The following is a 25,018-nucleotide window of genomic DNA, read 5'->3' on the forward strand; positions in this document are numbered from 1 at the left end:
ACCACTGATCTATTCTCCAGCCCTATGGTCTTGCCTTTTACAGAATGTTCCGTAAATTGAGTCAGACAGTATATAGCCTTTTGAATCTGGTTTCTTTCATTTAGCAAAATGTATTTGAGATTCATTCATATTTTTGCATGTATCAATAGTTCCTTTTTATTGCTAAGAAAAATTTCATTATATGGATATACCACATTTAGTTATTTGCATCTTTTTTTTTTTTGTAAGTCTAACTAAGGGTTTGTCAATTTTATTGATCTTTTCAAAGAACCAACTTTTGGTTTTGCTGATTTTCTCTATTTATATTCTCTATTTCATTTATCTCTGCTCTAATTTTTGTTGTTTCCTTCCTTCTGCTTGTTTTGGGCTTAGTTTTTCCTCTTTTTCTAGATCCTCCAATTATGAGGTTAGGTCTCTGATTTGAGATCTTTGTTGTTTTTCAGAACAGTTTTATTCACTCACTGTACACTCCATCTCAAGTGTACAATCAGTGGCTCTCAGTATAACCACAAAGGTGCTTTCATTGCTACAATTAAGTTCAGAACTTTTTCATAGCTCCAAAAAGAAAAACCCTGTGTCCCTAAACCCCCTTATTGACATTTAGCATCTGTGTGCTACCTTTGTTATAAATGATGAAAGAACATTAAGATATTTCTGTTAACTGTAGTCCATAGTTGCATTAGGTATATCTTTTCCCATGTGCCACCTTATTAACACCTTGTAGTTGTGACATAACATTTGTCCTAACTGATGGTAGAACATTCTTGTATTTGTACTGTTAATCACTTTCATCATAGACTACGGAGTTCACTATGTCATACAGTCCCTCATTTCATTCTCTAGATTTTCTTCTAGTGATATCCAGGATCCTAAACGTTCTCTTTCAATCACAATCACACATGATTTAGCACCATTATTTATACACATGATAATGTGCTACCATCACCTCTATCCATTTCCAAACATTTACAGTCAGTATATCAAAAAATTCTGTACCAATTAAGCATCAGTTCCCCTTTCTCTAGCTTCATTCTATCTTATGGCAACCTATATTCTAGATATTAACTCCATGAGCTTACTCATTATATTTAGTTCATATTAGTGAGGTCATACCATATTTGTCCTTTTACGCCTGGCTTATTTCACTCTACTTAATGTCCTCAGGTTCATCCAAGTTGTCGCATGCATCAGAACTTCGTTCCTTCTTACAGCCAAATAATAACCCATCATATATATATATACCACAATTCGTTTATCCATTCATGGATATGGACACTTGGGTTACTTCCATATTTTGGCAATTGTGAATAATGCTGCTGTTAACGTCACTGTACAAATGTCTATGTCTGTGCTTTTGGTTCTTCTGAGTATATAACCAGCTGTGGGATTTCTGATCATATGGCAGTTCCTTCTGTTCCCATCCTTGGACATATTTTTATCAAGAAAGGATGCTGGACTTTGTCAGATGCCTTTTCTGCATCAATTGAGATGACCGTGTGGTTTTCCCCCATTGATTTGTTAATGTGGTATATTACATTAATTAATTTTCTTTTGTTGAACCACCCTTGCATACCTGGAATAAAACTCACTGGGTTATAGTGTATAATTCTTTTAATGTGTACTTAGATTCAATTTGCAAGTATTTTGTTAGGATTTTTGCATCTATTTCCATTTGAGAGGTTGGTCTGTAATTTTCTTTTCTTGTAGTATCTTTATCTGGCTTGGGTATTAGTTTTTTATGTTGGCTTCATAAAGTAAGTTACATAGTGTTCCCTCCTCTTCAACTTTTTGGAAGAATTTGAGCAGGATTGGTATTAATTCTTAGAGTGATTGGTGGAATTCACCTGTGAAACCATCTGGTCCTGAGGGGTTTTTTTGTTGTTGGTAGGTTTTTGATGACTGATTCAATCTCTTTATTTGTGATTGGTTTACTGAGGTCTTTTTTTCAAGAGTCAGTGTAAGTTGTTCATGTGTTTGTAGGAAATTGTTCATTTCATCTAAATTGTCTTATTTGTTGGTTTACAATTGTTTATAGTATCCTTTTGTGATCTTTTTTATTTCTGTGGGATCAGTGGTAATGACCCACCTCATTTCTGGTTTTATTTATCTGCATCTACTGTCTTTCTTTCTTTGTCAGTTCAGCTAAGTGTTTACCAATTTTATTTATTCTCTCAAAGAACCAACTATTGGTTTTATTGATTCCCTCTATTTTTAATGTTCTCAATTTCATTTATTTGTGCTCTAATCTTTGTTGTTGCTTTACTTCTGCTTGATTTGAGGTTAGTTTGCTGTTCTTTTTCTAGTTCCTTCAGATGTTCAGTTAGGTCTTTGATTTTTAGTTTTTCCTTTTTTTTTTCTTTCTTTCTTTCTTCGTTTTTAATGTAGGTGCTTAGGGCTATAAATTTCCCTCTAAACCCTGCCTTTACTCCATGATATGTTGTGTTCTCATCTTCATTTGTCTTGAGAAACTTACTGATTTCTCTTGCTGTGTCTTCTTTGACCCATTGATTGCTTTAGACTTTGTTGTTTAACCTCCATATATTTATGAATTTTATATTTCTCTGCCTGGTATTGATTTCCAGCTTTGTTCCATTATGATCAGAGAAAGTACTTTATATAATTTCAATCTTACTGAGACCCATTCTGTGACCTAACATGTGGTCCATCTTGGAAAATGATCCATGAGCACTTGAGAAGTATGTATGTTCTGTTTTGGGGTGCAATGTTCTATATATGTCTTTTAGATTTGGTTCATTTATCATATTATTTAGGTTTTCTGTTTCCTTACTGATTCTCTGTTTAGATGTTCTATCTGTTAATAGATAGTGTTGTACTGAAGTCTCCAGCTATTATTGTAGAGAAGTCTGTTACTCTGTTCAGTTTTGTCAGTGTTTGCCTCATGTACTTTGAGGTACGTTGGTTAGAGTAATAGGTATTTATGATTGTAATTTCTTCTTGGTGAATGGCCCCTTTTATTAATATTTAATGTCCTTCATTGTCTCTTATAATTTATATTTTTGCATTTAAAGTCTATTTTGTCCAGTATTAGTATAGCTACTCTACTTCTTTTTTGGTTACTATTTGTGTAGAATATCTTTTTCTAGCCTTTTACTTTCAACCTGTTTGTATCTTTGGGGATAAAATGAGTTTCTTGTTGACAGCATATTGATTGATCATATTTTTTATTTATTCTGCCAGTCTTTTTCTTTTATTGGAGAGTTTAAACCATTAACATTCAATGTTATTACTGTAAAAGCAGTACTTCAACCATTTTACCCTTTGGCTTTTATTTGTCATATCCTTTTTTTTTTCTCTCTTATCCTTTTGGTTACCCTTACTGATAATCTTCATTTCTACACTCTCCTTAAAGCTTCTCTCTCCTGTCTTTTCTTTTCAGCCTGTAGAACTCCCTTTAGTCTTTGTTCTTTTTTATTGTAAGCATTTAGTGTTATAAATTTCCCTATCAGCACTGCCTTTGTTGCCTCCCATATGTTTTTGGTATGTTATATTTTATGTTTTACTTAATATGTTTCCTAATTTCCCTTCTGCTTTCTTCTTTTTTTAGAGTGTGTTGTTTAGTTCCCACATGTTTGTAGACTTTCCATTTCTCCCTCTGTTATTGATTTCAATTTCACTGTGGTCAGAGAAAATACATGATATGATTTCACTATTTAAAAAAAAAAATTATTGAGACTTGTTTTGTGACCTAACATATGGTCTATCCTGGAGTATATCCCATGAATAGTAGTGAAGAATGTGTAATCTACTGCTGTATTGTTCTATATATATGTGTTAGGTCTAGTTGATTTATAACATCGTTCAAGTCTTCTATTTTCATATTTATCTTCTGTCTAGGTATTCTATACATTATTGAAAGTAGTGTATTGAAGTCTCCTACTACTAACATAGAACTGTATAATTTTTCTCTTCAAATCTATATTTGCTTCATATATTTTGGACTTCTTCCATCAGGAGCATGTGCATTTATAACTGTTGTTTTGTCTTGTTGAATTGACTCCTTTATCAGTACACAGTGACCTTTGTCCCTAATAACAGTTTTTGGCTTAAAGTCTGTTTTATCTGATATTAATACAGCCACCCCAGATGTCCCTTGGTTATTCTTTGCATGGCAAATTTTTTTTCCATCCTTTCCTTTTCATCCACCTTGTATCTTTGTAAACAGCATATAGTTTTTTTTTTTAATCCATTCTGTAAATCTCTGCCTTTTTACTGGAGAGTTTAATACATTTCCAGTTAAATAAACTACTGATAATACAAGACTTCTGCCATTTTGCTCTTTTGTCTTTGTAAGTCTTATACCATTTTTTAAATTAATTTTTAAATTAAAAAAATATTACAAGAAAGAAACACAAACATTCTTGACATATCATTCTGTTCTATATATATAATCAGTAACTCACAATATCACAATGATCATCATGATCATTTCTTAGAACATTTGCATCAATTCAGAAACAGAAATAAAAAGACAGCAGAAAAATAAAGATTATACATACCATACCCCTTACCCCTCCCTTTCATTTATCACTAGCATTTCAAACTAAATTTATTTTAACATTTGTTCCCCCATTTTTAATTTTTATTCCATATGTTCTACTCATCTGTTGACAAGGCAGATAAAAGGAGCATCAGGCACAAGGTTTTCGCAATCACACAGTCACATTGTGAAAGCTATATCATTATACAATCATCATCAAGAACCATGGCTACTGGAACACAGCTCTACATTTTCAGGCAGTTCTCTCCAGCCTCTCCATTACATTTTGGATAACAAGGTGATAACTACTTAATGTGTAAGAATAACTCCAGGATAACCTCTCAACTCTGTTTGGAATCTCTCAGCCATTGACACTTTGTCTCATTTCACTCTTCCCCCTTTTGGTTGAGAAGGTTTTCTCAGTCTCTTGATGCTGGGTCTCAGCTCATTCTAGAGTTTTTCTCAACCCCTTGATACTGAGTCTCAGCTCATTCTAGGATTTGTGTCCCACATTGCCAGGGAGGTCCATATCCTTGGGGATCATGTCCCACATAGACAGGGGGAGGGTGGTGAGTTTGCTTGCTGTGTTGGCTGGAGAGAGAGGCCACATCTGAGCAAGAAGAGCTTCTCTTGGGGGTGACTCTTAGGCCTAATTTTAAGTAGGCTTGACCTATCCTTTGTGGGGTTAAGTTTCATATGAACAAACTCTAAGACTTGGGGCTCAGCCTATAGCTTTGGTTGTCCACACTGCTTGTGAGAATATCAAGAATTCAACTTGGGGAAGTTGAATTTCTCCCCATTCTTTTCCACTCACTGATTGAATCACTCTGGGATTCATCGGGGCATCACTCTGGACAAATCAACAAAATCTCATCTCCTACCCAAGGTTCCATGTACTCATGTCGTTCAACCACCTATCTACATAAGTTATATTAGGAAATGCACTAGTCAAAATATAAATTTTGTACCAAATAAACATTTTTTGCTTTAGTCTCACACATAAGTTGAAATTTTAAAATATGAATTACCATCTATTTTCAGTACCCTGTAGTAATGACATTCCTTTGTTCTTCCTCATGCAAAAATATTTTTTTAATTTGTACCTTTAGTCACTATCATTATACACTGTAGGCATTCCTAGATTATACTCTCTCAGTCTTTGTCGTCTATCTTTCTTTGTGATTTCATTTATGCCTCCAGCCCTCCTCCCTCTATCATTCTCACATTCAGCTTCATTTAGTGTTTTAACATAATTGTATTACAGTTAGGTAGTATTGTGCTGTCCATTTCTGTTTTTTTTTTTTTTTATTAGTTAAAGAAAAAAAAAGAAATTAACCCAACATTTAGAAATCATTCCATTCTACATATGCAATCAGTAATTCTTAATATCATCACATAGATGCATGATCATCATTTCTTAGTACATTTGCATCGATTTAGAAGAAGAACTAGCAAAACAACAGAAAAAGATATAGAATGTTAGTATAGAGAAAAAATAAAAATAATAATAATAGTACAAAAAAAAGAAAGACAAACAGACAGACAGACAAAAAAAAAAAACCTATAACTCAGATGCAGCTTTATTCAGTGTTTTAACATGATTACTTTACAATTAGGTATTATTGTGCTGTCCATTTTTGAGTTTTTATATCTAGTCCTGTTGCACAGTCTGTATCCCTTCAGCTCCAGTTACCCAATGTCTTACTCTAGTTCTCTCTCCTGATGGTCTCTGTTACCAATGAAATGTTCTAAGTTTATTCACTAATGTCAGTTCATATCAGTTAGACCATACAGTATTTGTCCTTTTGTTTTTGGCTAATCTCACTCAGCATAATGTCCTTAAGGTCCATCCATGTTGTTAAATATTTCATAACTTTATTCTGTCTTACAGCTGCATAATATTCCATCATATGTATATGCCAGTTTGTTTAGCCACCCGTCTGCTGATGGGCATTTTGGCTGTTTCCATCTCTTGGTAATTGTAAATAATGCTGCTATAAACATTGGTGTGCAAATGTCCATTTGTGTCCTTGCCCTTATGTCCTTTGAGTAGAGATAGTATATAGATGGGTCCTGTATTTTAGTCCATTCTGCCAGACTATGTCTTTTGATTGGGGAGTTTAATCCATTAACATTTAGTGTTATTACTGCACGGGTAGTACTTTCTTCTACCATTTTGCCTTCTGGATTTTATATGTCATATCTAATTTTCCTTCTTTTTACCTTTACTCATAGTCTTCCTTTCTACACTCTTCTCCACACCTCTCTCTTCTGTCTTTTCGTATCTGTCTCTAGTGCTCCCTTTAGTAGTTCTTGCAGAGCTGGTCTCTTGGTCACAAATTCTCTCAGTGATTTTTTTGTCTGAAAGTGTTTTAATTTCTCCCTCATTTTTGAAGGACAGTTTTCCTGGATATAGAATTCTTGGTTGACAGTTTTTTTCTTTTAATAATTTAAATATATCATCCCACTGTCTTCTCGACTCCATGATTTCTGCTGAGAAATCTATGCATACACTTATTGGGCTTCCCTTGTATGTGATGGATTGGTTTTCTCTTGCTGCTTTCAAGATTCTCTCTTTCTCTTTGACCTCCGACATTCTGATTAGTAAATGTCTTGGAGTATGTCTATTTGTATCTATTCTCTTTGGGGTATGCTACACTTCTTGGATCTGTAATTTTAAGTCTTTCAGAAGAGTTGGGAAATTTTCAGTGATAATTTCCTCCATTAGTTTTTCTCCTCTTTTTCCCTTCTCTTCTCCTTCTGGGACACCCACAACACATATATATGTGTGCTTCATATTGTCCTTCAATTCCCTGAGTCCCTGCTCATATTTTTCCATTTTTCCCCGTGTATTTTCCTTTTTTTATCGGATTTCAGATGTTCCGTCCTCCAGTTCACTAATCCTATGTTCTGCCTCTCAAAATATACCATTGTAGGTTTGCATTGTTTTTTTCATCTCTTCTACCGTGCCTTTCATTTCCATAAGTTCTGTGATTTGTTTTTTCAGACTTTCGATTTCTTCTTTTTGTTCATTCCTTGCCTTCTTTATATCTTCTCTCAATTCATTGATTTGGTTTTTGATGAGGTTTTCCGTGTAGTTAGTATATTCTGAATTAATTGTTTCAGCTCCTGTATCTCATTTGAATTGTTGGTTTGTTTCTTTGACTGGGCCATAGCTTCAATTTTCCTAGTGTGATTTATTATTTTTTGCTGGCCTCTAGGCATTTAATTACTTTAATTAGTTTATTCTGGAGATTGCTTTCACTTCTTTTACCTAGGGTTTTCTTGCTGGATGAATTTGTAGTCTGTCTGTTCTTTAACATTCCGTTCAGCTTTTTCTGGACTTCTAGCTTAGGTTTTGTTTAACAGAGGAGAATTTTTCAGTTCTTGTTTTCTTGTTTCTTGCCCTGCTTGTATGGTGCCTTCCCCCCCCCCCCCCCTTAGGAGGATCTGCTTATGTATTATAGACCCCAGCCGGATTTTCCCAGACCAAACTGGCCTCCTATCAGGAGGAAAGAGTCAACTGCGTCGGTTTTCCCTGAGGGTGAGACCCAGCAGGTTGAAAGACTTTCCTGTGAAGTCTCCAGAGTCTGTTTTTCTTATCCTGCCCAGTATGTGGTGCTTTTTGGCCTGCAGGTCACCCCTCCCCTGGGGAAGGCATAGGCTCCAGGCAAGCCCTCAAACGAGCTTGTTTTTGCCTATTCCTGGGGCAGTTGCAGCCTGAGAAGCCCTGCTGCTGTATCCAAAGGCAGTCAAACCTTTGCAGAAACACAGCCACCAAAACCTCTGTTTCCTTTTTTTTTTTTTTTTTTTCTTTTCTTTTTCCTGTCAGCCCTGCCTTCTTGGCGCTGGGGCAAAAATGAGCAACCTCAGCTTTGACCAGGTTCACCTGAGCTGGGGGCCTATTTTTAGTAGTTACAATTTGTTAATTAATTCCAGAATTGGCGGTTGGTTGTGCTCAGCACCTGCTGCTGGTAAAGTCCCTTTCCTTTCCCCTCTGGGCAGCAGCCTGTGGGGGAAGGACACCGGCAACTGTGGCTTGGGATGTCCATGGTTCTGTGGGGGCTCGCAGCCGGTCTATCTGGTCCAGACTGGGGTGCGCTGTGTGTACGGTCACTGACGTGGCCCCAGGAGCTGTTCTGTACTGTTTCTGGTTATTTAGTAGTTTTTCTGGAGGACAAACTAAAATGCGCACATTGCTAAGCCACCATCTTGGCCCGGAAGTCCACCTTTTATACCATTTTTGTTTGTCAGTTCATCCTTTATGACCTGCATTGATATTTATCTGATTTTTGTAGCATATCATTTTTTGAATCCCTTCTCATTTCCTTCTGTATGTGTATTTCAGATGTTTTCTTTATGGTTTCCATGGGGCTTAAATTTAACATCCTAAATCTGTAAAATCACATTTGATTTGATACTAATATGACTTCAATAGCATATTCATTCACAAGTTCTTCCCCCCTTTTTTGTACTTGTTACCAATTATATCTTTATACACTCTATTCCCTAAACCATAGATTTGTCATTACTTTTTATGCATTTGCATTTTCGAATACATAAGATATAAAAAATAGAGTTTTATACTAAAATATTACAATAAAATAGTTGTGGCATTTATAATTTCTCATATAGTTACCTTTCCAGAAGGGTTCATTGGGCTTCATGAATGTGCATATTCAGATTTTTAATTAAATTGGGAAGTTTTCTGCCATTGTTTCTTTGACCATTCCTTCTGTCCTTTTCTATCTTCCTTCTCCTTATAGAATTGCCAGTACATGCTTAAAGTTTCCTATGCTCCCCCGGAACAGGACCCACTGGCATTTATAATTTCCCATATCATTACCTTTCCTGGAGGTCTTTATTTCTTTTTGACAGTTCAGCCTTCTGTCTAATGATCCTGCCTTTCAGTCTGAAAAAACCCCCTTCAGTCTGTAGAAGGACTGCAGACCTACGCTGGGCTCACAGACTGGCTCCATATGTGCCAGAGTGGCATTCCCCCCAGGTACTGCAACCCTTTTAACTGTTTTCTGGATTTTGTGGAAGATGGCTCTGGCCAGTTTTTGCTAGTTGTTCAAAGTTTCTATTGGGGAATGGTACCCTGACATATCGTAGGCCACCGTGTTGATCAACTGATGTCCTTGTGGTTTTGCTTTGCATTTCCCTGATGGTTAATGATGTTAAGCATGTTTTCATATGCTTTTTGGCTGTTTGTATATCTTTTTTTGTGAAAGGTCTATTCAAGTCCTGAGTTTTAGGAATTCTGTATAATCTGGATATTAAAGATTTATCAGATAACATGGTTTCCAACTATTTTCTTCCATCCTCTAGTTTGCCTTTTTACTTTCTTATGTCCTTTGCACAAAGATTTTTAATTTTGATGAGTCCCATTTATATATTTTTTCTTTTGTTGCTTGTGTTCTTGATGTATACGTCTAAGATTCCATTCCCTAATACAAGGTCCTGGAGATTTTCTAAGAATTTTATGGTTATAATGTAGTTCTTTGATCCATTTGAGTTAATTTTTGTGTAAGCTGTGAGTTGGTGGTCTCCTTTCACTTTTACATAATGGATATCCAGTTTTCCCGATATCATTTGTTGAGGGAACTATTCGTTTCCCATTGAGTGGACTTGGCATCCTTGTAGATGTTCAGTTGACAATAGTAGTGTAGGTTTATTTTTAAACTGTCAATTCTATTCTGGTAGTCTGTTTGTCTTTCCTTATGCCCGTACAACATTTATGATTACTGTATCTTATTTAAGCTTTCAAATTGGGAAGCATGAGTCCTCCAACATTGTTCTCCCTTTCCTAAGATTGTTCTGACTATCCAGATTTAGATTTTATTTAGATATAGATTTAGCCCCTTGTAGATTATCCCATTTTTATTGACCTGTCTTGAGGTTCACTTGCTCTTACCTCTTTCATCACTTTTCTATAATTGAATTCATTCAGTGAACTTTTTATTTCATATATATTTTTCTGATCTAAACTTTCTGTTTAATTCTTTTATACTTTCTGTTTCTCTGCTGAGAACCTTCATCTTTTCGTTCATTTCAGATGTCTTTATCTTTTTTTTTGTAATTCACAATATCATCACCTAGTTGCATATTCATCATTTCTTAGAACATTTGCATTAATTCAGAAAAAGAAACAAAAAGACAATAGAAAAAGAAATAAAACGAACACAGAAAAGAAAAAAAAAAGATTATACCTATCATACCCTTACCCCTTGCCTTCATTGATCACTAGCATTTCCAACTAAATTTATTTTAACATTTGTTCCCCCTATTATTATTTTTATTCCATATGTTCTACTGGTCTTCTGACAAGGTAGATAAAAGGAGCATCAGACACAAGGTTTTCACAGTCACATAGTCACATTGTTACAGCTGTATCATTATTCAATCATCCTCAAGAAACATGGCTACTGGAACACAGCTCTACATTTTCAGGCAGTTCCCTCCAGCCTCTCCATTACATCTTGAATAACAAGATGATATCTACTTGATGCATAAGAATAACCTCCAGGATAACCTCTTGACTCTGTTTGGAATCTCTCAGCCTTTGACACTTAGTCTCATTTCCCTCTTCCCCCTTTTGGTCGAGAAGGTTTTCTCAATCCCTTGATGCTAAGTCTCAGCTCATTCTAGGGTTTTTCTCAATCCCGTGATGCTGAGTCTCCGCTCATTCCAAGATCTCTGTCCCACGTTGCCAGGAAGGTCCACACCCCTGGGAGTCATGTCCCACGTAGAGTGGGTTAGGGTGGTGAGATTGCTGGTTGTGTTGGCTGGAGAGAGGGGCCACATCTGAGCAATGAAAGAGGCTCTCTTGGGGGTGACTCTTAGGCCTAATTTTAAGTAGATTTGACCTATCCTTTTTGGGGTTAAGTTTCATATGAACAAACTCCAAGACTGGGGGCTCTACCTATAGCTTTGGTTGTCCACACTGTTTGTGAGAATATCAAGAATTCAACTTGGGGAAGTTGAATTTCTCCCCATTCTCACCACTCCCCAAAGGGGGCTTTGCAGATACTTTTCCACTCACTGATCGAATCACTCTGGGATTCATCGGGGCATCACTCTGGACAAACCAACAAAATCTCATGTCCTACCTGAGATTCCAAGTACTTATGGCGTTCAATCAAACTATCTACATAAGTTATATTAGGAAATGCACTAGTCAAAATATTAATTTTGTAACAAACATTTTTTGCTTTAGTCTCACACAGAAGGTGACATTGTAAAATATTAATTACCATCTATTTTCAGTACCCTGCAATAATGCCATTCCTTTGTTCTTCCTCATTCAAAAACATTTTTAAAATTGTACCTTGTACATTTCACTATTATTGTACACTCTAGGCATTCCTAGATTATACCATCTCAATCTTTAACATCTATCTCTCTTTCCGATTTCAATATGTCCCCAGCCCTCCTCCCTCTATCATTTTCACATGCAGCTTCATTCAGTGTTTTAACATAACTATATTACAGTTAGGTAGTATTGTGCTGTCCATTTCTGAGTTTTTGTATCCAGTCCTGTTGCACAGTCTGTATCCCTTGAGCTCCAATTACCCACTATCTTACCCTATTTCTCTCTCCTGATGGTCTCTGTTACGAACAAAATATTCCAAGTTTATTCACTAGTGTCAGTTCATATCAATGAGACCACACAGTATTTGTCTTTTAGTTTTTGGCTAGTCTCATTCAGCATAATGTTCTCAAGGTCCATCCATGTTGTTACATACTTCATAAGTTTATTCTGTCTTAAAGCTGCACAATATCCCATCGTATGTATATACCACAGTTTGTTTAGCCACTCGTCTTAAATTGGATATTTTGGTTGTTTCCATCTCCTTGCAATTGTAAATAATGCTGCTATAAACATTAGTGTGCAAATGTCCATTTGTGTCTTTGCCCTTAAGGCCTCTGAGTAGATACCTAGCAATGGTATTGCTGGGTCATATAGCAATTCTATATTCAGCTTTTGGAGGAACCACCAAACTGCCTTCCACAGTGGTTGCACCATTTGACATTCCCACCAACAGTGAATAAGTGTGCCTCTTCTCCACATCCTCTCCAGCACTTGTCATTTTCTGTTTTGTTGATAATGGCCATTCTGATTGGTGTGAGATGATATCTCATTGTGGTTTTGATTTGCATTTCTCTAATGGCCAGGGACGTTGACCATCTCTTCATGTGCCTTTTGGCCATTTTTATTTCCTCTTCTGAGAAGTGTCTGTTCAAGTCTTTTTCCCATTTTGTAATTGGATTGGCTGTCTTTCTGTTGTTGAGTTGAACAATCTCTTTATAAATTCTGGATACTAGACCTTTATCTGATATGTCATTTCCAAATATTGTCTCCCATTGTGTAGGCTGTCTTTTTACTTTCTTGATGAAGTTCTTTGATGCACAAAACTGTTTAATTTTGAAGAGTTCCCATTTATTTACTTATTTCTTCAGTGCTCTTGCTTTAGGTGTAAAGTCTATAAAACCGCCTCCAATTATAAGATTTATAAGATATTTCCCTACATTTTCCTCTGTTTTATGGTCTTAGACCTGATGTTTAGATCTTTGATCCATTTTGAGTTAACTTTTGTATAGGGTGTGAGATACGGGTCCTCTTTCATTCTTTTGCATATGGATATCCAGTTCTCTAGGCACCATTTATTGAAAAGACTGTTCTGTCCCAGGTGAGTTGGCTTGACTGCCTTATCAAAGATCAAATGTCTATAGATGAGAGGGTCTATATCTGATCACTCTCTTTGATTCCATTGGTCAATATATCTACCTTTATGCCAGTACCATGCTGTTTTGACCACTGTGGCTTCATAATATGCCTTAAACTCAGGCAGTGTGAGACCTTCAGCTTCGGTTTTTTTCCTCAAGATACTTTTAGCAATTCGGGGCACCCTGCCCTTCCAGATAAATTTGCTTATTGGTTTTTCTATTTCTGAAAAGTAAGTTGTTGGGATTTTGATTGGTATTGCGTTGAATCTGTAAATCAATTTAGGTAGAATTGACATCTTAACTATATTTAGTCTTCCAATCCATGAACACAGTACGCCCTTCCATCTATTTAGGTCTTCTGTGATTTCTTTTAACCGTTTCTTGTAGTTTTCTTTGTATAGGTCTTTTGTCTCTTTAGTTAAATTTATTCCTAAGTATTTTATTCTTTTAGTTGCAATTGTAAATGGAATTCGTTTCTTGATTTCCCCCTCAGATTGTTCATTACTAGTGTATAGAAACACTACAGATTTTTGAATGTTGATCTTGTAACCTGCCACTTTGCTGTAGTCATTTATTACCTCTAGTAGTTTTGCTGTGGATTTTTCTGGGTTTTCGACATATAGTATCATATCGTCTGCAAACAGTGATAGTTTTACTTCTTCCTTTCCAATTTTGATGCCTTGTATTTCTTTTTCTGGTCTAATTGCTCTGGCTAGAACTTCCAACACAATGTTGAATATCAGTGGTGATAGTGGACATCTTTGTCTTGTTCCTGATCTCAGGGGGAAAGTTTTCAGTTTTTTCCCATTGAGGACGGTATTAGCTGTGGGTTTTTCATATATTCCCTTTATAATTTAAAGAAATTCCCTTGTATTCCTATCCTTTGAAGTGTTTTCACTAGGAAAGGATGTTGAATTTTGTCAAATGCCTTCTCTGCATCAATTGAGATGATCATGTGATTTTTCTGCTTTGATTTGTTGATATGGTGTATTACATTAATTGATTTTCTTATGTTGAACCACCCTTGCATACCTGGGATGAATCCTACTTGGTCATGATGTATACTTCTTTTAATGTGTTGCTGGATTCGATTTGCTAGAATTTTGTTGAAGATTTTTGCATTTATATTCATTAGAGAGATTGGTCTGTAGTTTTCTTTTTTTGTAATATCTTTGCCTGGTTTTGGTATGAGGGTGATGTTGGCTTCATAGAATGAATTAGGTAGCTTTCCCTCCACTTCAATTGTTTTGAAGAGTTTGAGCAGGATTGGTACTAATTCTTTCTGGCATGTTTGCTAGAATTCACATGTGAAGCCGTCTGGTCCTGGACTTTTCTTTTTGGGTAGCTTCTTAATGACTGATTCAGTTTCTTTACTTGTGATTGGTTTGTTGAGGTCATCTGTTTCTTCTTGACTCAAAGTTGGTTGTTCATGCGTTTCTAGGAAGTTGTCCATTTCATCTACATTGTTGTATTTATTAGCATAAAGTTGTTCATAGTATCCTGTTATTAACTCCTTTATTTCTGTGGGGTCAGTCGTTATGTCTCCTCTTCCATTTCTGATCTTATTTATTTGCATCCTCTCTCTTCTTTTTGTCAGTCTTCCTAAGGGCCCATCAATCTCAATTTTCTCATAGAACCAACTTCTGGTTTTATTGATTTTCTCAATTGTTTTCCTGTTCTCAATTTCATTTATTTCTGCTCTAATCTTTGTTATTTCTTTCCTTTTTCTTGCTTTGGGGTTAGTTTGCTGTTCTTTCTCCAGTTCTTCCAAGTGGACAGTTAATTCCTGTATTTTGCCCTTTCTTCTTTTTTGATATAGGCATTTAGGACAATAAATTTCCCTCTTAGCACTGCCTTTGCTGCATCCCATAAGTTTTGATATGTTGTGTTTTCATTTTCATTTGCCTTGAGATATTTACTGATTTCTCTTGTAATTTCTTCCTTGACCCACTTGTTGTTTAAGAGTGTGTTGTTGAGCCTTCACATATTTGTGAATTTTCTGGCACTCTGCCTATTATTGATTTCCAACTTCATTCCCTTATGGTCTGAGAAAGTGTTTTGTATGATTTCAGTCTTCTTAAATTTGTTGAGACTTGCTTTGTGACCCAGCATATGGTCTACCTTTGAGAATGATCCATGAACACTTGAGAAAAAGGTGTATCCTGCTGTTGTGGGCTGTAATGTCCTATATATGTGTTAAGTCTAGCTCATTTATTGTAATATTCACATTCTCTGTTTCTTTATTGATCCTCTGTCTAGATGTTCTCTCCATTGATGAGAGTGGGGAATTGAAGTCACCAGCTATTATGGTAGATGTGTTTATTTCCCTTTTAAGTGTTTGCCTCACATATTTTAAGGCATTCTTGTTCGGTGCATAAATATTTATGATTGGTATGTCTTCATGTTGAATTGTTCCTTTTATTAGTACATAGTATCCTTCTTTGTCTCTTTTAACTGTTTTACATTTGAAGTCTAATTTGTTGGATATTAGTATAGCTACTCCTATTCTTTTCTGGTTGTTATTTGCATGAAATATCTTTTCCCAACCTTTCACTTTCAACCTATGTTTATCTTTGGGTCTAAGATGCATTTCCTGTAGACAGCATATAGAAGGATCCTGTTTTTTAATCCATTCTGCCAGTCTTTGTGTTTTGATTGGGGAGCTTAATCCATTAACATTTAGTGTTATTACTGTTTGGGTAGTACTTTCCTCTACCATTTTGCCTTTTGTATTTTGTATGTCATATCTAATTTTCCTTCTTTCTACACTCTTCTCCCCACATCTCTCTTCTGTCTTTTCATATCTGTCTCTAGTGCTCCCTTTAGTATTTCTTGCAGAGCTGGTCTCTTAGTCACAAATTCTCTCAGTGATTTTTTGTCTGAAAATGTTTTAATTTCTCCCTCAGTTTTGAAGGACATTTTTGCTGGGTATAGAATTCTTGGTTGGCAGTTTTTCTCTTTTAGTAATTTAAGTATATCATCTCACTGTCTTCTAGTTTCCATGGTTTCTGCTGAGAAATCTACACATAGTCTTATTGGGTTTCCCTTGAATGTGATGAATTGCTTTTCTCTTGCTGCTTTCAAGATCCTCTCTTTCTCTTTGACCTCTGACATTCCAACTAGTAAGTGTCTTGGAGTATGTGTATTTGGATCTATTCTCTTTGGGGTATGCTACACTTCTTGGATCTGTGATTTTAGGTCTTTCATAAGAGTTGGGAAAATTTCAATGATAATTTCTGCCATTAGTTTTTCTCCTCTTTTTCCCTTCTCTTCTCCTTCCGGGACCCCCACAATACGTGTATTTGTGTGCTTCATATTATTCAGTTCCCTGAGTCCCTGCTCATATTTTTCCATTTTTTTCCCTATAGTGTCTGTATCTTGTCGGATTTCAGATGTTCTGTCCTCCAATTCACTAATCCTAACCTCTGTCTCTTGAAATCTACCATTGTAGGTTTCCGTTGTTTTTTTCATCTCTTCTGCTGTATCTTTCATCCCCATAGGTTCTGTGATTTGTTTTTTTCAGACTTTCCATTTCTTCTTTTTGTTCATTCCTTGCCTTCGTCATATCCTCCCTCAATTCATTGATTTGATTTTTGATGAGGTTTTCCATGTCTGTTCGTATATTCTGAATTAGTTGTTTCAACTCTTCTATCTCATTTGAACTATTGGTTTGTTCCTTTGACTGGACAATATCTTCAATTTTCCTGATGTGATTTGTTGTTTTTTGCTGGCGTCTAGACATTTAATTACCTTAATTAGTTTATTCTGGTGATTTCTTTCACTTGTCTTACCTAGGGTTTTCCTGCTAGATGAATTTGTTGTCTATCTGTTCTTTGACCTTCAGTTCAGCTTTTTCTGGACCTCTAGCTTAGGTTTTGTTTAACAGAGGATAATTTTTCAGTTCTTGTTTTCTTGTTTCTTGCCCTGCTTGTATGGTGCCTCTCCCCCCCCACCCTTAGGAGGGTCTACGTAGGTATTATATACTCCAGCCGGGTTTTCCCAGACTAAACTGGCCTCCTATCAGGGGTAAGGAGTCACCTGTGTCAGTTTTCCCTGAGGGTGAGACCCAGCAGTTTAAAAGACTTTCCTGTGAAGTCTCTGGGCTCTGTTTTTCTTATCCTGCCCAGTATGTGGCGCTTGTCTGACTGCAGGTCCCACCAGCAAAAGATGTTGCAGCTCTTTTCACTTTGAAAGACTCTCCCTGTTGGGGGCGTGGTGGAGACAGAGAAGAGGTTGTAGGCTGGTTTTAATGGCTTCAAATTGCCAAGCCTTGGGGTCTGAGTTTCTTGATGGAGGGAGTCCTCCTGAGTTGGGAATCTCCCCTCTCCTGGGGAAGGCACAGGTGGGAGACAGCCCTGAAAGCAGCCCGTTTTTGTCTATGCCTGGGGCAGCTGCAGCCTGAGAAGTCCCGCTGCTGAATCCAGAGGCTGCCAAGTCTCTGTAGAGAGACAGCCACTAAAGCCTCCGTTTCCTCCCCTTTCCTCTTTTTCCGTGAGCCCAATGAGCGACCTCTGCCTTGAACAGATTTAGAGTCTCTTTCCTTTCCCTCTGGGAAGCCACCTGTGGGGGAGGGGCACCGGGAGCCGGGGCTTGGGGAACTCACGGTTTTGGGGAGGCTTGCAGCTGGTCCAGCTGGTCCTGACTGGGGTATGCTGTGGGTCTGGTCACTGACGTGGCTCCGGGAGCTGTTCGGTACTGTTTCTGGTTATTTAGTAGTTGTTCTGGAGGACAAACTAAAACGCACACATTGCTAAGCTGCCATCTTGGCCCCTCTCCAGATGTCTTCATCTTTACCTCACGGACTACAGTAATAGTAGCTGCTTTTAGATGTTTGTCTGAAAATTGTAGCATCTGGTCATCTTGAGCTTGGCATCTCTTGTCTTTTCCTTTGAGAATTGTTCACATTTTGCTGTTTCTTTGTATGTCAGTTAATTTAGAATTGTGTCCTGGACATTTTGTACATTATGTATGAGACTCTAGGTCCTGTTGATATTCTCAAGACAATGTTGATGTTTTTATCTTAGTAGGCAACCAGTCTTCAGATCACAAGTTCTGCCTCACTTTATATGATCATGTTTCCAATGTCATTGTCATTTCAAGGCCTTCTCAATGCTATTCAGGGGTTAGCCTTGGACTTGGCCAGTGGTTTATATCATAGTTCAGTTCTCAAAGCCTGTCGTGTGCTCCTTTGTGTGATCTGGGTACATGCACAGCTCATGAGTGAGCCTGGGACTTGTGCCAATTCAATTCCTTTCTTCACTTTATTCCTGTGAAGTATTCCTTCTATACCCTTTGGCCCTCAGAATCCCTTTTCCCACTCCTCTGGCCAGAAAGAATTTTTTTTTTCCTTAGGAGTTTTAGCTTCCCACACAACCATTGAAGTAGTTCAAAGCTATGAGAGAAAAAAAGAGAAAACAAAACAAAACACAGGAAATTCAACCCTGTGTAGGTTGCTTCTTCAAATTTTGATTCCTCTCCACAGTCGATTTTTGTTTACTTGTCAGTTTCCTCAGTTACTTGCTTCTTTTTTGTATTTTGTCCCAGAGTTTAAATTCTTACCAGTAAAGACTGTAATGGTGTTACTTCATATTGATCTGCAACTGCAATTTATTGCTTTTTATCCTTCTGATAATACTTACAAGTGTAGCAGCAGCATAGGATGAAGTATTTCAGTCTTCAAACTTCTGCCAGCTTAGCTAAAGTAAATGTCATGTTGTGTGCACTGTTCATTTCATATGGTTCAGCAAAAGCAGTGTGTTGTGTGTTTGGAAAGAGAGAGAGAGACATATAGACAGTGATCAAATAGAAATGGTAGATATTAACAGTTGGTGCATCTAAGGGTAAATGGGTGTTCATTTTACTCTTTCTATTATTCTGCAAGTTTTAAATGTTTTATAATGAAAAGTTGATGGTGGAGAGTTCTGTTTTTATAAATTTTAGAATCTCAGTCCTTAGTTAGTTTAATGGTGATCCTATGAATATTTTTCATTGCTTGTTAAGTCAAACTTGGAAATTTAAGGGGAGGCTAAATCATTCTAGCCCAAATCTTCTCTGCTCTCAAAGTGCTTCTCTTTCTTCCTAAGAGAAAAAGCTTTCTTTAGGGATAATTCTATATTTGTCCTGCTTGTCCTACTTTTCTCCTGTTTGTTTATATTAACAAATAAGATTTTTTTTAAATCTGGTGAGTAGGGGTCATGTCACTAAAATTTAGTTATCTATTCTTTTATTTTAGACAATTCCAAGCCCGAGTTTCTCGACAAACTTTGTTGACACTTGAGAAAGAAGAGGAGGAAGTTTTTGAATCTTCTGGACCACAGCGAAGCACATTGGCTGATCTAAAAAGCAAAGGAAAAAAGACAGCCAGAGCTCCAATCAGCCGCATAGGTGGTGCTCTCAAGGGTAATTTTGTTAAATGTTATTGTAGAAAATTTTATGGCTCAGTAATATAGCAGGTATAGTCAGAGGAAAGTTTAGGACTTCCAAAGCTTCAGTGAATGGTATTAATGGTATTAATATGATGAAGAATCTCATTTTCAGCTTTTTCAAGCCAGAAATTAGACTTTTGGAACACCCAAAGATAATCAACAGTAATCTTTTATCACTAAGGTTATAGCAATTAGACATGTATACCAGAATGGTTTTTGTTTCTTATCCTTTTCCTGATATTAGTTTATCTGGGAACTAAATTTATTAGTCAGAATGTTGCTTGGAGATTCTACAGCTAGGGCAGAGGGGGGCATATAATCCTAAAAGATATTTTATCCATATCATGATGATGTTTGATGTAAGCAATAACCTGCCTTACAGCAAAAAAGTCCCCTAATAAATGGATTGATTTGTGTTCTCTAAATTCAGTATGTTTCAGCTGCTATTCATCTTCACTGAAAGAACATTTACAACTGAATAATGAATATTTAGGTTAAGTTTGTTTCTGTTAAAATTAGACAGTGTTAGAATGATAACTGGAAGAATATAGAGTTCCTTTTTGAAAGTCTATGAATAAGAGATTGGAGAGCAGGGATGGAGGAGGGAAGGAGAAACAGGAAGAGTATAATAAACATACAGAGTGGATAAAGAAGTTATTCCATGAAGAATTTTTTAATTCTTGTTTTTTGAAATCTCTGATTCTATGGTGGAAGTGATCTCCTTGATTTGGGGAAGAGTTGGTGTACCTTAGCTGGCATCTAAGTTGATAATTAAAGGTTTTATATGAAGTTTTAATAATTTTCTCCTAGCTCCAAGCCAGAACAGAGGAGTCCAAAATCCAGTTCCTCAACAGATGCTTAGTAATTCTAGAATTACCGTTTTTGATGAAAATGCTGATGAGGCTTCTAAAGCAGAATTGCCTAAACCTACTGTCCAGCCTTGGATAGCACCCCCTGTGCCCAGGGCTAAAGAGAATGAGCTGAAAGCAGGACCTTGGAACACAGGCAGGCCCCTGGAATACAGGGTAAGGACTCTTCAGTCTTGCCCCCATGCCAAAGACTTCAGATTTAGGAGACTATTCTTAGCATCTTTTTAAATCCCTCTTGAATGTTTATGCAGACTGCATATGTTGTATCAGAATATAAAACCATGGTGATTTCAGTTTTTTTCTTCATTGCCAGCCTCGTGGTAATACAGCTTCTGTGGCAGCTACACCCCCTATGCTTCCTAGTTTTACTCCATATGTGGAAGAGACTGTGCAGCAGCCAGTTATGTGAGTTTAAATTCCAGATAATTTTGAAATGGGAATTATGAAGAGTGGGCATAAGCACCTATCCTAGTCTCCAAAGGTATTTTCTTTTTTATGGGGATGAAATAACCAAAGTTTCATGTTTCTTTTGTGTTTGTATTCCTTTGGTTATGTTAGAGATAAAAAGCCATTTGGTAATACTAAGGAATAAACTTATTAGTTAGATTTATATCTACATATTACAGTGCTTTAGTTAAACATGAAGGCTGTGATTTTAGTGAGATGTTCTTTTTTTTTGCATTTTTTAAAAATAAAAGTTAATTTTTTTTTTAGAGAAGTTGTGGGTTTACAGAATGATCATGTATAAAATACAAGATTTTCATACACCACACCACCAACAACACTTGCATTGGTGTAGAAAATGTTACAATTAATGATAGCACTTTTTGGTAATTATACAATTTTTTTAACAGTAGTTAACTTTGTTACAATTGATAAAAGATTATTAAAGTAGTACTATTAACTATTGTCCATAGTTTACTTAGGGGTATTTTTACCCCCATATTCCCAACCTTTTTTTCTTTCATGCATGACTTTTATTAGTCGTCTACCCACACAATGAATAAAGAGATGTCAGTCATAAGGGTTTTTCAATCACATGATCACAAAATAAAAGCTGTATAGTTATAGAATAGTTATCAAAGATCAAGGCTACTGGATTACAGTTCAACAATTTCAGGTATTTCCTTTTGGCTATTCTAATACACTAAAATTTCTTTTTAGAAACTAAAAATAAATATCTATATAGTGAGTCAGTAGTCATAATCATTTGTTAAATCCTAACTTTTCAGTTACGATTCTTCCCTCTCATTTGATCATTCTCTCAAACGTCAGGGATACCTGGGCAATGACCATTCTAATTTCTTAGTGCTGAAAAGGGTGTTGAAATTATAGGGTAGAGGAATGAAACTGGTTGATATTCTTGGAGAGACTGTTGTCCTTGGGTTTCAGGGCTTATCTGACATAGGAACAATCTGGACAAAGTTTCTGACAAAATATACTTAATCAGTAAAACTTTTATAGATTCTTAGATAGAGCCAAGGGTATTCTTTAGGGTTTTCAGGAATACTCTTGGTTGAGGCTAGGCATATTATAGCAATTTACAATATCTGGCTGAAGCTTGCATAAGAGTAACCTCCAGAATGACCTCTCAACTTTATTTGAAATCTCTTAGCCACTGATACTTTATTTTGATTCATTTTTTTTTTTCCTCCTTTTTGGTCAAGAAGGTACTGTCGTGCAGGCCACAGTGGCTCAACAGGCAGAGTTCTTGCTTGCCATGCTGGAAACCCAGGTTCAATTCCTGGTGCCTGCCCATGCGAAAAAAAAGAAGGCACTGTCAAACTCACAATGCCAGGACCAGGCTCATCCCCAGGAGTCCTGTCCCATGTTGCCAGAGAGATTTATACTCCTGGGAATCATATACCACATAGGGGGGAGGGTAGTGAGTTTATTTGCAGAGTTTGGCTTAGAGAGAGTAGCCACACTTGAGCAACAAAAGAGGTTCTCTGGGGTGATTCTTAGGTATAATTATAAGTAGACTTAACTTTGCCATTACAGAAATAAGTTTCATAAGGGCAAGCCTCAAGATGAAGGGCTTGGCTTATTAAATTGTGAGTCACTAATGTTTGAGTGAATATCAAGAAATTTCCAGGTGAGGAAATTTAATGGTTCCACATTTTTTCTCCAGTCCCTCAAGGGACTTTGCAAATACTTTTTTAGTTTCTGCCCAAAATACTCTGGAATGTATGAGAGTATTACATTAAACTATACAGAATAACAAGATCTCATTTTCTATTTCAGGCTTGATGTCATTAGGTTGTTTAAATAAACTGAACAGACAGGGTAAATTAGATAGTGTGCTACAGGAAATTTAAATTTTGGACAAAATAGGCATCTCTTCCTTTGATCTCATATGACAGTTGAAGTTTTAAAATACAGACAATATCACCCTTTACCCTGTATTCTGGTTTACTTTAGTCCTAACTAGCTCAGCTTCATTCATATCTCTGATTGTAGTCTGATCTCTTTTTCAGCTTCTTTAACACTTGTATGGAGTATTGCTGACTGTCAGCACTGTAGAATTCTGAGTCTCAGATGTCACACAGATACTCAAAGTTCCAGTGATCTACCAGGTTATACACAGAGAGCACAGCATCTCAGAATATAGAAATCAACAGTTAAAATTTAGGAGTAAATGTGACTACTATAGAGCTTACAATCTAGGAACTGTTGCAATGAGCCTCATTGAACATTCTATACTCTTTAATCATTGATTGCCCTATATCTGTCCACTTTCTATCTCCTGATTACCTATGCCCTCGAATTTAATTCTCAGGGTTTGCTCATTATAGTTAGTTTATATTAGTGATATATTTGTCCTTTTGTTCCTGGCTTATTTCACTCAACCGTGTCCTCAAGGTTCATTCACCTCATTGCAAATCTCATGACGTCGTTTCTGCAGCCATACAATATTCCATCTTTGTGTACAACACAGATCACTCTTCTGCTCATCAATCAGTGTACCCTTGGGCCACCTCCATCCACTAGCAATAGTGAATAATGCCACCATAAACACTGGTGTGCAAATGTGTATTGATGTCCCTGCTTTCAGTTCTTCTGAATTTATACCTAGTAATGGGATTTCTGCCTTTGTTTTTTTCTTATTCTTATTTTTATTGAGATGTCTTGACGCACCATACTCTCCATCCAAAGTATACAATCATTGGCTCAGAATACCATCACATAATTGTGTACTCATTCCCGTGATAATTTTTAGAACATTTGCATCACTCTAGGAAAAGAAATAAAAGAAAAAAAAAACCCATACATCCCATACCTCTTACTCCTCCCTCTCATTGAACACACTAATATTTCAATCTACCCAATTTTTTTTTACCCCTTAACCCCCCCATTTATTTATTGTCCTTGTTTTTTTTTTTTGTTTGTTTGTTTTTTTAATTGTCCTTGTGTTTTTTTTTTTTTGCATAGGTAGACACCGGGAATCAAACCCAGGCTACCCTGGAGATTACTCTTACCCAAACTTCAGTTAGACCTTGCTACCTATCATAACTTGCCAAACCCCAACAAAATCATTCCAGTTAATCCTAAAGAACACCTAGGGCAATATCTAAGATTCCACAAAGTTTCCATGCACTAGGATAACTTTCCAGAAATCTACAACCTCCAAATGGACCAAATAAGTCATATTCTTAGTCATAGCCAGATCAGCTTTATTCACATCTCTAGTTGAAGTCTGATCACTTTTTCACCTTCTTATCAGTTCTTATTTGGGATAATACTGACTTTCATAGCTTCATAACTCTAACTCTGAGTCTCAGGTGTCACACAAATACCTGACCAGGTTCCCAGGTCATTTCCTGGCCCCTGCAGATGCAAATAGTCAGCATCTCAGAATTTAGAAATGACTCCAGAGTAGATGTGACTGCTCTAAAAGCTTACAATCTAGGAACCTTTACAGTAGGCCCCAACCTTATGACCCATGCTCTCAACTTCAATTCTCCGAGTTTGTATGTTATAGTTAGTCCGTATGAATGAGGCATGATAATATGTCTTTTTGTTTCTGGTGTTTCACTCAACATATTGTCCTTAAGGTTCATTAATGTAATTGCATGCCTCACAACTTCATTCCTTCTTGCAGCTGCTCAGCAGTCCATTGCAATGTATATTCCACATTTCCCCCTTTCATTGCTCATTGTACCTTTAGGCCACTTCTATCCTTTGCAAAATCGTGAACACTGATGCCATAAATACCAGTGTGCAAATGCCCATTCGTGTCCCCATTCTCAGTTCCTTCAGGGACATACCTAGCAATGAGGTTGCAGGATTATATGGTAACCCCACCCCTAGCTTCCTGTGGAACCACCACACTGTCGTCCAGAGAGGCTGCACTACTCTGCTTCCCTATCATCAGTGAATAGGTACATCTCTTTCTCCAACACTTGTATCTCTCTTCATTTTCAGAAGTTATATTCACACATCATACAGTCCAACCTAAGTAAAAAATCAGTGGTTTCTAGTATATTCACATAACC

General features: G+C 36.6%; 1 protein-coding gene across 1 annotated transcript in view; it reads left to right on the forward strand.

Annotated features, from left to right (window-relative positions):
• The window catches only part of BUB1B (BUB1 mitotic checkpoint serine/threonine kinase B), a 100,854-nt gene that overhangs the window by 15,591 nt on the left and 60,245 nt on the right, over positions 1–25,018 (forward strand). The window contains exons 6-8 of the mRNA XM_077127435.1: positions 19,461–19,627; positions 20,464–20,678; positions 20,836–20,927. Of these exons, the coding sequence (XP_076983550.1) occupies positions 19,461–19,627; positions 20,464–20,678; positions 20,836–20,927 (474 nt within the window). The remainder of the gene's footprint in view (positions 1–19,460; positions 19,628–20,463; positions 20,679–20,835; positions 20,928–25,018) is intronic.

This window comes from Tamandua tetradactyla, chromosome 14, assembly GCF_023851605.1.
Source record: "Tamandua tetradactyla isolate mTamTet1 chromosome 14, mTamTet1.pri, whole genome shotgun sequence".
Lineage (NCBI taxonomy): Eukaryota > Metazoa > Chordata > Mammalia > Pilosa > Myrmecophagidae > Tamandua > Tamandua tetradactyla.